The sequence below is a fragment of the Marmota marmota genome, unplaced genomic scaffold (genome assembly GCF_001458135.2).
Source record: "Marmota marmota marmota unplaced genomic scaffold, marMar, whole genome shotgun sequence".
In the NCBI taxonomy this organism is placed as follows: Eukaryota; Metazoa; Chordata; class Mammalia; order Rodentia; family Sciuridae; genus Marmota; species Marmota marmota.
In genome coordinates this window covers 1,157,561-1,171,178 of record NW_025999872.1, presented here as the reverse complement: position 1 = coordinate 1,171,178, position 13,618 = coordinate 1,157,561, and the positions used below count along the sequence as shown (strand labels likewise).

Genomic DNA, 13,618 nt, shown 5'->3' with positions numbered 1-13,618 from the left:
AGATGTGTATAAGAGACAGTATATATATATATATATATATATAAAATTAGTCATAAATGGACACAACACCTTTATTTTATTTTTATGTGGTACTGAGGATTGAACCTCATGCCTTACATGTACTAGGCGAGTACTCTACCACTTGAGTCACATCCCCAGCCCTGTTTTTATTTTTTATTTTGAGGTAGGGACTCGCTAAGTTGCTTAGGGCCTAGATAAATTGCTGAGGCTGACTTTGAACTCTTGATCCTCCTGCCTCAGCCTCCTGAGCGGCTGGGATTACAGGTGTGCGCCACCGTGCCTGGACTGTAACTCTTTGATTGTTTATGAACTGGAAAAGCCATTGTGATCTCAAACTCTCGTATCTTTGGTTAGTTCAATACCTTGCAGATATTGCCACCTGGCTTACTCTTTTATCACTTCCTCAGCTTACTTAACTCTCCCTTGACATGTCACTTCTGATGCTGGAGTCCTGTTGACACTATCGCTTCCTCTGTTTAACTCCTTGTGGACATGGCAACCTGCTCCTCTCACTCAGTCTTTGTTGATGTTCCCACTTCCCCTGTTTACTTAACTCCTTGTTGACACGATCTCTTCCTCTGTTTCCTTAATTCCTTTTAGGCTGTAAAGTTAAAGGAGGTTCCAGATTGGCTTTTTTAGCGTGGTGAGGCATGTGGTCTGGTGGCGTGTCACACACAGCCTTTCCTCCTTTCTGGCTTCTCCATTACGTCTCATGACCTCAACACAAATGGCCCAGAGAGAGAGGAAGCAAGGCCTCTGGGGTTACAGCACGTCAGAGTGTAACCCGGATATACGCCAGGCCCTGGTGGCTGCAAGTGCTGTATGGGGTTCCTGAGATGCTGGTACTGTGGGAGCCACCCTAAATTGCCCTCTGTTGTGTCCTTGCAGTCTCTGGATAGCTGGGGCACTTCTGAAGATGCTGACGCCCCTTCTAAGCGACACTCAACCTCTGACCTCTCAGATGCAACCTTCAGCAATATCAGAAGAGAAGGCTGGTTGTATTATAAGCAGATCCTCACCAAGAAGGGGAAGGTGAGATGGGCGGAGGAATGAGCTGGGGGCAGATGGAGGCTGGCTCCTGTGGAACTCTCCAGCTCCTCGACACCTACCTGCCCTGCACCACCCTTGGAGCCAGGAAAAAAAAAAAAAAAAAAACAGCTTAGATTGTAGCATGAAGGATGAAGGTTAGATGCTGGGAAGGATTCTGGGTGTGGGGGGGTACTTAAAGAACTCATTAAAAAAAAGAGATTAACGGGAGAGGAGGTCTTTGTTGTGGGATGGATCTCATCAAATGATGTACTACCAAAACCATCCTGAATGATCCTTGGTTGGCAGATAACCCTGCAAATGGCCACTGGGGCTCATGAAAAATGAGGAGCCAAGGCCAAGATGATCCTTATAGGGAAGTTGGGGTCAAGAGGAAAACAGAGGCCAGCCTTTTCAGGGCTTCTTGGGACCTGCAGAGGGTTCAGTCTTTATCTTAAAGGCAATTGAAAATCCCTGGGGCTCTTCAGTGAGGGAGTTGCAGCTTTAAAATGACCGTTTCCTGGGGACAAATAATAGAGGGGCCACCCTGGAGGCAAGAAGACCATTAAAAGCCAACGCAGAGATCCAGGTGAGAGACAGGGGGATACGTACTGGGGGTTTTGGGGAGGTGGTAGGGAGAGTGCTGGAGGGAGAACAGGTAAGAGCCTGAAGAGAGAAGGTGGTTCCCAGCTCCCTGGGGCATGAGCCTAGGTCGGTGCCCTGAGCTGGGAAAAAGCCAGGAGGGAAGGTGGTTTCTGAAGCCCTTAGCTGTCCCTCTAGTCTACCTGCTCACAGCCAGCGGAGTGATTAGGACAAACCTAGTTTTGACTCTCGATGACACTGCATATTACTCTGAGGGCTTGGGACTCACCCACCTGTGACTCAGTGTCCTCATCTGTAGGTGGAGTTGACAGTAATCTCCACTCCTAAATGTGTCGCTGGGGATTAAATGAGCTGATCGAAGTTACGGGTTTACCCAGCACCTGCACCTGGCAGCTGCTGTTCTGCCTTCCTGCCATTACAGGCCTCTTGGTGTCAGAGGGGAACAGTCCAGGGCCTCTGTGAGTGCCCAAATCCAGGGGTGTTCAAGTCCCTTATATAGAATGGAGTAGTGTCTACATATAACCTACACACATGCTCCCAAACACTTTAAATTCCCTCTGGATGACTTATACTGCTTAATACAATATAAATGCTATACAAATAGTTGTTATACTCTAATTGTTTATGGAATAATGACAAGAAAAAAGCCCGTACGTGTTCAGTATAGACACAGGTTTTCCTTAAATATTGTTGATCCACGGTTGGTTGAATCTTTGGGCATGGAACCCGTGGATATTGAGAGCTGACCGTATTTGAATTTTCCACCCTGCCCCTGGGGATATTGTGGTCCCTTGGAAAGAGCATGAGCTCTGAGACAGACAGACTCTGAATTCCTGCCCAGCCATGTTATCAAGCATATGGCTTTGGCACCCCTTTAACTACACTGTGCCTCCCTTTTCTAATCTGGAAGATGGGGACAGATTATTCTACTCCAAGGGAGATTGTGAGGATGGAGTGTGACGTATGGTCCAGGCAGGTCTGATACTCACTGCTGGTGAGCACTAAGCACCCTCTGCTTGGGGATCTCTGTTGAAGTTCTAGAAATTTAGGGTGAGGGAGCCCTCCCAGCCCTGCCCTCCCAGGGTTCATGACCATCCAGCAGAGAAAACTCATGTTGCCAAATAGTGACAAGTGTCTAGACTGTCAGGATGGGGGGTGTAGAGGCCTCTGCAGGGTAGGGTGGGAGTGGGGGCAGGTTTCCAAAGGGCTGAGACATGAGACATGATTCCATGCTGCAGAGACGGGGAGGAGTGGCCTGGGCTTAGACGCCCTCTTGGCGGGTCTGGGGGAGAGGCGGGAGGTGTGCTGGAGCAGGCTGCCTGGAGCGCCCAGGGCAGGAGGTGGGAGATAAGGTGGGGAGTTGGGTGGTTGCCAAAGCACATGGGGCCAGACACCCAGGGAATGCCTGTGTTGGGTTTAAGGTGGGCATGGAGTGGGGAGATAGGGGACAACAGTTGTGTCTGTGACAGGAGACAGTGTTGTTACTGTTATCTAGGTGAGCAAGGGCCCTGTTCGAGTCCAGACATTGGGTCAGGAGGAGGTGACCATTTAAAGAGAGATTCTAAGGGAAGGGTGGCCTGGGTTTGCCGATGGCCTGGGATGTGCAGAGGAAGGAGGAGGAGGCAGGTGGCTCCTGGCTTCCTGGCTTGGGCTGTGGGAGAGGTGGAGGGTGTTAGGACCCTCCCCTGAGACACTGGGCATTTGAGGAGCAGGTTTGGGGAAAGGGGTTCTGTTGAGACCATGTGAAGTCTGAGGGCCCTGGGGACATACCCTGGCCGGCCAAGGTGTCCTGGGCACAGATGTCCTGGGCACAGAGATTCTTAGGAGACAAGTGACACTGGGGAGGCTCCCCTGGAGAGGGCCTTTGTCTATCCTGTGTACACAGGTGCCTGTGGCAGTAGGAACAGGGAAACAAGGCAGTGGACCCATCTGAGCCTTGAGAGATAGTGGGGGGGGGGAGGTGGGGCAGGCCATGGAAACCAGAAAGAGCCAGCAGGATGGCAGTTAGACCAGGAGGGGGGACCTGGGAGGGGGCAGGGGCAGCTGTGTGAAGTGAGCAAGAGGACCTGTGGGGGCAAAGCCTTTCAGAAGCCACTTGAGTGTCCTCCTGAAAGCAGCTGGCTCCTCCTCCCAGGTGCTCTGTCCCCAGCTCCAGGGCCCCTGGCAGCCCAGCTTCAGAGTTTCCTGGGCAGGGCTGGGAACTGGCCCCTTCTTGTTCACTGACCAATTCTAGAGGATAGGGGCTTCTAGTCCCTTGTTGGCAAAAACCCAATGTTGCTTGTCTCCTGGATGTCATGACCTAGCAGTTAGGGGAAGGGTCTTTGAGTCAGCTTCAGGCTTTCCGTCTGTCCGGGGCCTGATGGCATCTGCTCCAGCAGACCCATTCTCCTCGTGTACCCTCCACCTCACCCCCTCACCAGTTCTCAGCCTCCTGCAGAGACCACTGACTGTCAGTATGGGAAGGGTTTGACACATCCTTAAGCCGTAGAGCTGATATTTGAGCTGGATGTGGCCATGGAGGCTTGTCAGCATAACCCTCAGGTATTCTCAGGGTCACTGGTGCCAGGGAAGGGGACTTGATTTGTCCAAAGTCATCCAGCTGGTTTAGTCCCCTGGTGGTGGTAGGAGGTCTTGGTTCCACCTCATTCTTAACACTAAAATCCTTCTTGGAGGAGAATTCTGGTAATTTTTTTTTTTTAAGAGAGAGAGAACTATTTATTATTTATTTTTTGGCGGACACAACATTTTAGTTTATTATGTGGTGCTGAGGATCGAACCCGGGCCGCACGCATGCCAGGCGAGCGCGCTACTGCTTGAGCCACATCCCCAGCCCCAGAATTCTGGTAATTTTATTGTTAGGACTGCCATCTCTACTTTGAATGTCCCTGTTCTGGCCCAGCAGTGCTGGATGTTGGGCAGGCTTGCAGCTTGGGATCAACCCTAGGGGAGTCACCCTGCCTTGGTCTGATGGAGCACCTGCCCTCAGGCTGTGCCAAGGACCACTGATTTGGTAAATACTGATGAGCACTTGCCCCGCACCAAGCCCTGGGCTCTGGGCTCTGGGCTGTGAGGCATGGAGGTGAGGAGTCAGAAGAGCTCCCTGCTCCTTGGAGCTTGCCATTTACCGGAGAAACTGGAAACCAGAATGAGCTGAGATCGGAGTGGGTGCTCAGAGAAAGTGAGTGGGGAGAGATGGTGTGTGTGGGGTGAGTGCCTTTAGAAAAAAAAAATGGCCAAAGGCAGCCTCATTGAGGAGGCGATGTCTGTTATCTTGGAGCTCAGATCTGAGGGGTGAGAAGGAGGCAGTGACGTATGAGAAAAACGAGAGGAAGGGGCCCAGGGAAAAGGAGCTGCCAGTGCAAAAAGGTCCCCCCAAAAGGAAATGCAGGACGGCTCACTGTCAAAGCCCTGTGTCTTGTGAGTGGGTTTGGGCGGGGGGTAGGATCACACTGCAGAGGACCTTCAGTTTGGTTCAATGCTCTCAGGAGAGAATGTTTTACAAGGAGAAACATCCTTTCCTTCACCTTTGGAAACAACCATGCAGCTAAGGGCTACAGAGTGGGCTGAGGAGGTGAGTGGGGCCTGGAAGTTCTTTGTTATGGTCTAGAGGAGAGTTGTTGATGACGTGGACACAGTGGTTGTGGCAAAGGCCATAGCACAAGCCGGGCGCAATGGTGCACACCTATAGACCCTGCGACTTAGGAGGCTGAGGCAGGAAGTTTGCATGAGCCCTGGAGTTTGAAACCAGCCTGGGCAACATAGAGAGAGCCCCATCTCAAAACAAAGCAAAACAAGCAAACAAACAAAAAAGTGGCGATGTGTGACACTCTTGGAAGCTGAACAGTCGTTCTGATGAGTTGGATGTCAAGGGCGAGGGAAAGGGAGGAGTCAGGGGCAACTCCCAGGTTTCAAGGCAACTGGGTGGATTGACTGAACTGGAAAGATGGGGGCGGGTGGAGAACAGGTTTGAGTGTTTTGGTCACGTGCCCTGTCATAGTGAGCAGGGAGTGTGTGAAGTGCCTGTGGGACTTGTAGGTGGAGACACTGAGTAGGCTGTGGGAAGTTCAGAACCAGGCTGGGGCAGACAGTTGGCGGGCCAGGGCTAGACATTTTGGAATCACCATCAACAGATGGCCTGGGTTTAAAGCCAGGGCCTGGATAGTGGCCCTGTGAGCGGTGTGCAAGGAGAGGAGCGCCCAGGAGAAGCTCAGGAGCTCCTCATCTGAAGAGCAGGTCTCTACCTTCCATTCTGCTGATATTTGGGCTACAGACAATGCTTTGTTGTGGGGGGCTGTCCAGTGCGTGGTGGGGTGTTTAGCAGCATCCTTGGCCTCCACCCACTGAGTGCCATGCCCCTTTCCCCCACATTTGTTCTCCAGACAAATGTCCCTGGAGGGTGTGTGATTGCCCTGGTTGAGAACTGAAGGTTTGAAGGATTTGGGGAGGGCCATAGAGGAGCATAAGAAGGAGCCAATAGAATCAGGAAGAACCAGGGAACTTGGTGGTCTCGGATGCCCAGAGAGGCCTTGAGAGGAAAGGCGGGCCAGCAGTGTCAGATGTCACTGACAGGTTAAGACAGGGCTGGCCACAGCGACTGACTGGCCACTTGGTGATCCTGGGTGACCCTGAGAGCAGCTTTTGGGCAGCCGTCGCGGAGTGAGGTCTTGAGTGAGAGGCAAAGAAGTGGGAAGAGCAGCTTCCCAAGTGTGTGGGCTGCTCTGGACCAGTTTTGCTTTGAAGGGCGGGTGTAAGGGTTGGGGTGTGGACCAGGAATGGCTTGACAAGAATTTTATTTGAAGGTGGTGCTGGGTAGGGGCCTATGTGTCCTTACAGAGCCTGGTAGTGGTGTTCTTGTTTAGAGAGGGAGGAGGTTGGGGTCCTGTGAGGGGCTGAGAGCGCTGGGCAGGTGGAGCTGCTGCAGAGTCGCGGGCTGTGGGCGGGAAGCTGCGCAGAGGCAGGCAGGTGGACGGGCCTCCTGGTGGGGGGTGAGTCGGCCTCCTTGCAGTCGGCAGCCCATGTGGCTAGGGGCCGAGGGCAGGCCTGATTCTCACATTTCGCTATCTCTCTCCCACCCCGTGTCTCCCTGCAGAAAGCGGGCAGCGGCCTGCGCCAGTGGAAGCGGGTGTACGCCGCGCTGCGGGCGCGCTCGCTCTCGCTGAGCAAGGAGCGGCGGGAGCCCGGGCCGGCGGCGGCGGGGGCTGCGGCGGCCGGCGCAGGTGAGGACGAGGCGGCGCCCGTCTGCATCGGCTCCTGCCTGGTGGACATCTCCTACAGCGAGACCAAGAGGAGGCACGTGTTCCGGCTGACCACCGCTGACTTCTGTGAATATCTCTTTCAGGCTGAGGACCGGGATGACATGCTGGGCTGGATCAGAGCGATCCGGGAGAACAGCAGGGCCGAGGGCGAGGTGAGGCCCGGGCGCCCCCGCCGGGCCACGAGGGCAGGGCAGGCTGCTTTTCAGTTGCTGTGACCTGGGGTGACCCCTCTGAGCCTCATTCCCTCTCCTGAAAGAGGGGCTAGCAAGCGTCCTCCCCTTGCCCACCTGGGTTTTGGTGTGAGAAGGGCACCAACGGTGGCTCATAGCACCTGGCGTCCTCCTGGGCAGTGACTGGCAGTAGCGAGACTAACAGCAGTGGTGATAGTAATTACTATTATTGTGGGGACCCCCTTGGGCAGCCTCTGGCACAAAGAGAGCAGCTCCGGGCCAATCGAAGCCTGTCTCAGTCGCCTGGGGGCGGAGTCTCATGGAGTGTAGCAGAACAGGTGCTCCTGCGCCAGCAGTCGCTCATCCGCAGGGGATGAACAGAGCGACTTTCCATGAGGCCAGGAAGCTCAGCTTTTGGTTGCAAGTGGACAGGGGTTGAGCCTAGCACTTTGGAAGGGATTTGGGGAGAAATCTTGGGATAACTGTCCTGGGTAGCTATCACCTCTCTCCATGGCCCTGAGCTGGGTCTCCATTCCCCTTGCACCCTTGGGCCAGGTGCCTGGACACTCCTGCCTAGTTAGGTGGGGTCTTGGGCTTTGAGGTAAGGCTAGTCTTTGCCAATACAGAAGTGTGCCTGGAACTGGGTCCAGGTGGCGGTCTGCTTTGGTCATGGGAGAGGGGCATTAGTGCAGAAAGGCCACAGCCTTTCTCACCAAGGACATGTCTTCTTGCTGACTGGCCCTATCCTCCTCAGGAGAGCATCTTTCCTTATGTAGGGAGGGAAGTACCTGGAATCTGGGCCTCTGCTCTGGAGGCCTGGTTGGGCCACCTCCAGCAGGGCACCGTCGGGGGCCCTAAGTTATCTTCATTATGGCAATAGCTGTGCCTCATGGGACACTGTCTCTGTGCCCACCAGGACTGATGAGTGCCATGTGCACAGTTCTGCACCCAACTCTGATGTGCCTTGTTAGTCCCTCGTGTTTATCACTGAGGTGATTGAGGCTCAGAGAAGTGTCATACCCAAGGTCACACAACTGATGAGGGGTACCCAGCAGTCCAGCCCTGGTCTTTCTCACTGCAGGGTCTGTGCTATGTACCTGGAGATAGAGGAGGGGGATGCAAAGCTGAGATAGGGCCAGGAATAAGCCCTAGGGTGGGCTGTGGGCACTGACATGGCTACTCTCTCCTCTCTTTCTTAGGACCCTGGCTGTGCCAACCAAGCTCTGATCAGCAAGAAGCTTAATGATTACCGCAAAGTGAGGTGAGGCCCACCCCTCACAAAGTGGTCCCTGCCGTGATTGGGGTGGGGAACTCCAGGCAGAGGTCATTCTCTTGGCCTACCTCCAAGTTGCAGGCAGGGCATTGAGGGTCTCCAGGGCCCAGACAGGCATGGGTGGATTGGCTCAAATGGGTGGGAGGTCCCAAGTGGCCAGAGGCCAGGGTGGGTGACATGCTGGGCCACCCCAAATGAAAATCCCTTATTTCCCCCTTTTCCCTTGCAGCCATAGCTCTGGGCCCAAAGCTGATTCCTCCCCAAAAGGCTCTCGGGGCCTGGGGGGCCTCAAGTCTGAGTTTCTCAAGCAGAGTATGGCACGTGGCCTCAGGACTCAGGACCAACCTGCAGGGAGCAAGGGTAGGAAGGTGGCTGCTGAGAGGGGTGGTGTGTGTGGGGGGCCTGTGGGTCTGCATGGAGGGGAGGGTGTTCCACGTGTGTCTGGGAGGGCCCCGGGGCTCTCAGAGTTTCAGGGCTGGATCGGCTTGGGCCTCCATAACACGCATGCTAGGTGGGCCTTCCAGCCTCTGCCTGTGTGCCTTTGGAGTGAGAGGCTCACTCTTTCCAGAAGCGGCTTTGGCCATCTTTTTACACTTTGGGGTGTTAGGAAGTTCTTCCTTTGTTCATAACAGAATCTTCGGTTCATGGTCACACCTCACAGTTTGGTCCTGAGGCCCACAGCAGTCCTTACATGGCCCTGTGCCCCTCTTCTGTGGAATGGGCCTTCTCATCCCCCTCAGCATCCTGGCTGCTTCTGTGATGGAGTCTCCATAATGTCCCAATGTGTGAGTGTGACTCTGAGGGCATTTGATCCCCCCTGTGCTCTCCTAGCTCACCCTGGCTCTCTCTGCCTCTCCCAGATGACAATGCTGCTGCCCCCAGAACACCATGGGGCATCAACATCATCAAGAAGAACAAGAAGGCCACCCCCAGGGCATTTGGGGTCCGGCTAGAGGAGTGCCAGCCAGCAACAGAGAACCAGGTGAGTCCCATGCTTCCAGAGCAGATGGGCTGGGGCAGATCCAGACATAGAGGGCCAGAGCTGCAGGGATCATGAGACCAGCTCTGTACCTCACACAGACATGGCTGGGGAACGGCCCAGAGAGGTTCCCTCCCCATCCTTCAGGAGGGCGCAACAGAGCTAAGGCCCAACCCTGCTCCTTTTTGGTCTATGGCAAGGTTCTGGCATTACTTCTGGCCTCCACACTTGAGGCAGGAAGAGACTTTCCTCCTGGGGCTCCTGGCAGGCACTCTGGGTCTTGTGCTGCCTCCATTTTAGCTTCCCCATCCCCTCTGGCCACATCCATCCTAACACCTCTGCCATATCCATGTGCCCAGCGTGTCCCCCTGATTGTGGCTGCCTGCTGTCGCATCGTGGAGGCCCGGGGACTGGAGTCCACAGGCATTTATCGGGTGCCTGGCAACAATGCAGTGGTATCTAGCCTGCAGGAACAGCTCAATCGCGGGCCCAGTGACATCAACCTGCAGGATGAGGTGGGTGCGGATAGAGTGGGTAGGAGTACTCTGCTGGGGGGTCTGTGGTCTGTTGGGCTGTGTTCACTGTACCCTGCCATGTGCCATGGTGGCAGGAGAGGAGCTCCACACAGCTAGCCCTGGGGAACACCTGCCCAAGGCTGAAGCCACACAGAATGCAGTCCTGGCCTGGGAGGCTCTGAGACAGATTTTCAAAGGTGGCAGTTTTGTCTGAGCCTTTAGGGTTCACTAAAAAGCAGTGAAAACCAGGTAAGGGACATTTCAGCAACAGTGTAGAGTCAGCATTTGCAAGTAACGAGCAAATTCCCTGGGGAGGGGGCAGCTAAGTAAACACTGTAGGCTTTGGTTTCCCTGTCACATAGCTTCCTCCCACTTCTCTGCTTCCTCTCCTTTGCAATTTTTTTTTTTAAGATTTCTTTTTTAGTTGTAGATGGACACTATACCTTTATTTTGTTTATATATATTTTTTATGTGGTGCTGAGGCTCAAACCCAGTGCCTCACACATGCTAGGTGAGTGCTCCACCACTGAGCCACAACCCCAGCCCCTCTTTGCAATCTTTTAACAATGTAAAAACCATGCTTAGCTCAAGGGCCATACAGAAAGGTTGCTGGCTGGATTTAACATCTGGGAGGTGGTTTGCAGACACCTGGCTTAGAGGAAGGGGACCCTTATGTTTTCAGGATGGTCACTTGGGTGGCTACACCATGGGAAGAGAAGAGAGTGATCTGATGAGATGAGACCAGCCCGGTGTGAATATGGGCATCACTAAGGGTCAGGAGGAAGGGTATTGACAACCGTGCTTAAGAGTCTGTAGCAGAACTGGCAGTTCTGGTGTTCCCTAGAGTCTTAGGGTTCTTGGAGGTGCCATGGGAGGCCAAGAGTATGTCAGGACCCGGACCCCTTGTCCTTGCTAGAACTAGAGCTGCCATGCTTTGCTCTGCCTGTTATCTTGAGTTTTCAGGTATGAATTTATTTGACATAAGGAGCTCTGGTAAAAAAAAAAAAAAAAAAAAAAGATTTTTTGGAAAACTCTGCATCTGGCCAATGAAGTCCCATGAGTCATTTACCTTAATGTCTCCTGTCATACATAAGAGTATTCTCATCCTTGGCAATGGGAAGAGAAGGCAAGTAGGTGAGAGATTGTGGACAAGAGAAAAGGGTGATCTGCCATCGAATCAAAGCATGTGAACAGAGGGCGAAGCTGCTGAGGGCTGGAGCAGGGGCTGAGTCTTCTATCATTTTGTGGTGGTACTGGAGATTGAGCCTAGGTCCTCACACATGCTAGGCAAGTGCTTTACCACTGAGCTATACTCCCTGCCATTTTATTTTATTTTGGTACTGGGGATTGAACCCAGGGTGCTTAACCACTGAGCATCCCAAGCCCTTTTTGTATTTTTTTTGAGACAGGGTCTCACTGAGTTGCTTAGAGCCTTGCTAAGTTGCTGAGGCTGGCTTTGAACTTACCATCCTCCTGCCTCAGCCTCCAGATCCAGTGAGATTACAGGTGTGTGCCACTGTGCCCATTCCTTCCCTGGTTCTTAAATTGGGAAGGCACAATTAAGAGTATAATCTGAGCAAAGGCAGTGCTTCAGGACATACCTGACGGTTATAATTGTGGAAGACCTGGAGCAGGTGGACAGGGGAAAAACCCTGATGTGAATGTGGGCATCACTAAGGGTCAGGAGGCCTTGATGGCCTATTTTAGTCAGCTTTTTTGCTGCTGTGACTAGAAGACCTGACCAGAACAATTATAGAGGAGGAAAAGTTTATTGAAGGGCTCACGGTTTCAGAGGTCTCAGTCCATAGACAGCCAGCTCCACTCCTCAGGATTCAAGGTGAGGCAGGACATTGGAAAAGTGTAGTGGAGGGAAGCAACTCACATGATGACCTGTAAGCAGAGAGGGAGACTCCACTCTACAGATACAAAACACACACCCCATAGCCACGTAGCCATGCCCCAAGGAACCACTTCCTCCAGCCACACCCCACCGCCTCCAGCCACCACTCAGTTAATCCCATCAGGGATTAAGCCACTGATTAGATTAAGGCTGTAACCCAATCATTTCTCCTCCAAACCTTCTTTCATTCTAACACATGAGCTTTTGGGGGACACCACACCTAAACCATAATATGGCCCCAGGGGAATGGGGATGAGGGAGCAACTCTAGGAACTGGCTGTGCGAGGGGCAGGAAGGATGACCAGGAATATTAAAAGTTTGAGCTGGCGGTGGAGTCTCTGTCCCTGGCAGAAGTGAGCGATGAGCAGCTTTAGATTTTCGAGAGAGGTTGGGTCAAATATGGCCCCACTGGCTTTGGGATGGCAGTAAGTCACCTGCATGGAGTGACAGCATCATCAGTCCATAGGCTGAGATGGGACTGGGGAGTGGCCTGAGTTTATGCTGGGACTGAGTAGGGATAACCAAGGGAGCTGCTGTCAGGGGACAGGGTGGGCAGCAGGAAGTCTGGGTCTAGCTGAGTGGGGTGGCAGGAGGGGGATGCTCAGGAAGCTGGGGCCGGGCACACAGGAGGAGTCCTAAGCATCAGCTAAGCTCTTAGACCTGGCAACTGGGAGGGAAGAGCCTGCACTCTTATCCCTCCTGGAGCTAGGAGGAACGTTGGAATGGGGTGGGCAGGAGCCACGCTGGGTGGGGGGTGGGCATGTGAAAAGCACAGCACTCTGCCTCAGCCAGGGAGAGCCGCAGCAGGACGTGCTGTTTGGTCTTAGACACCGCTGGTGGTGGAGGGTGCCGGAAGTGCCTTGTGTGGAGCTGGTGGGGAGTGTATTGTTTGCAGGACTGTCCGGCATAAGCTGTGGGTCCATTGTGACCAGTGTGTATATATTGTAATGATGGAGTTGTGTCTGTTGAGGGTGCTTTGAACCAGCCCCAGCGAGGTGTGGCTCCTGACTCTGCAGAGGTACAGGGTGATACCGCCCCCCTGTGGACAGAAGGGGTTGAGACCTCTCGGTTCATTCTATTCAGCCATGATCCATTTAGACCAGGATTTCTCCACCTTGACACAGTTGGCATTTGGGGTAGAATACTCGTTTGTTGGTGAGGTTTCCTTTGCACTGTAGTAAATTTATCGATGTTCTGGGCTTCTATGCACTGGATGTGAGTGGCCACCCCCAAGTCATAAAAACCAAAATGTCTCTGGACTTTGCAAAATTTCTTCAGGGGGCACAATTGCCCCATTTGGATTCCTGTGATCTAGTCAACTGCCCCCGCTCATTCTTAAGAATAAGGTAGACAGGAGTCCTTGCTCTCACAAAGGACACAGTCCACGGGGAGATAGGCTTGAACAAGGGAGCAAAACAGAACAATGACAGATTGGGGTAAGTGCCATGGAAGAAGCAAAGGTGGGGCTGTGGTACAATCAGCATGGCAGTGGTGTCCATGGCTACTTGGGCTGCAGCAGGTAGACAGGATGAGGAACCAGTCACATACAGAGCAGAGCTTCCAGCTGAGGGAAGAGCAGGTGCAAGGGGCCTGAGGCAGAAATGCACTGCTGTGCCACGGATGCTTACCCTTTGGGGAAGAAGGGGTGTCTGAGGATGACTCTTCAGTGGATAGGAGGAGCACTGGGAGGCAGGAGCTGATTGGTCCTGCAGGGTGCAGAGACCAGGCTCTTGCTCACTCTGTTCTTCACGGTGCCTGGCCCAAAGAAGGCCCCTGGTCCTTTCCTTGATGGGCAATTCTGGTGCATTGGGCTCACTGGAGCAGGGAGGAGCTGGGGCCAGGTGTGTGCACTGGTGAAAAGGTGTGGGCAGCTGGA

The 13,618-nt window shown here is 53.5% G+C and overlaps 1 protein-coding gene across 1 annotated transcript in view; it reads left to right on the top strand.

The window, feature by feature from the left end:
- The window catches only part of Arhgap23 (Rho GTPase activating protein 23), an 83,333-nt gene that overhangs the window by 48,787 nt on the left and 20,928 nt on the right, over positions 1 to 13,618 (top strand). The window contains exons 11-16 of the mRNA XM_015506632.2: positions 910 to 1,053; positions 6,740 to 7,057; positions 8,275 to 8,336; positions 8,578 to 8,708; positions 9,209 to 9,330; positions 9,687 to 9,842. Of these exons, the coding sequence (XP_015362118.2) occupies positions 910 to 1,053; positions 6,740 to 7,057; positions 8,275 to 8,336; positions 8,578 to 8,708; positions 9,209 to 9,330; positions 9,687 to 9,842 (933 nt within the window). The remainder of the gene's footprint in view (positions 1 to 909; positions 1,054 to 6,739; positions 7,058 to 8,274; positions 8,337 to 8,577; positions 8,709 to 9,208; positions 9,331 to 9,686; positions 9,843 to 13,618) is intronic.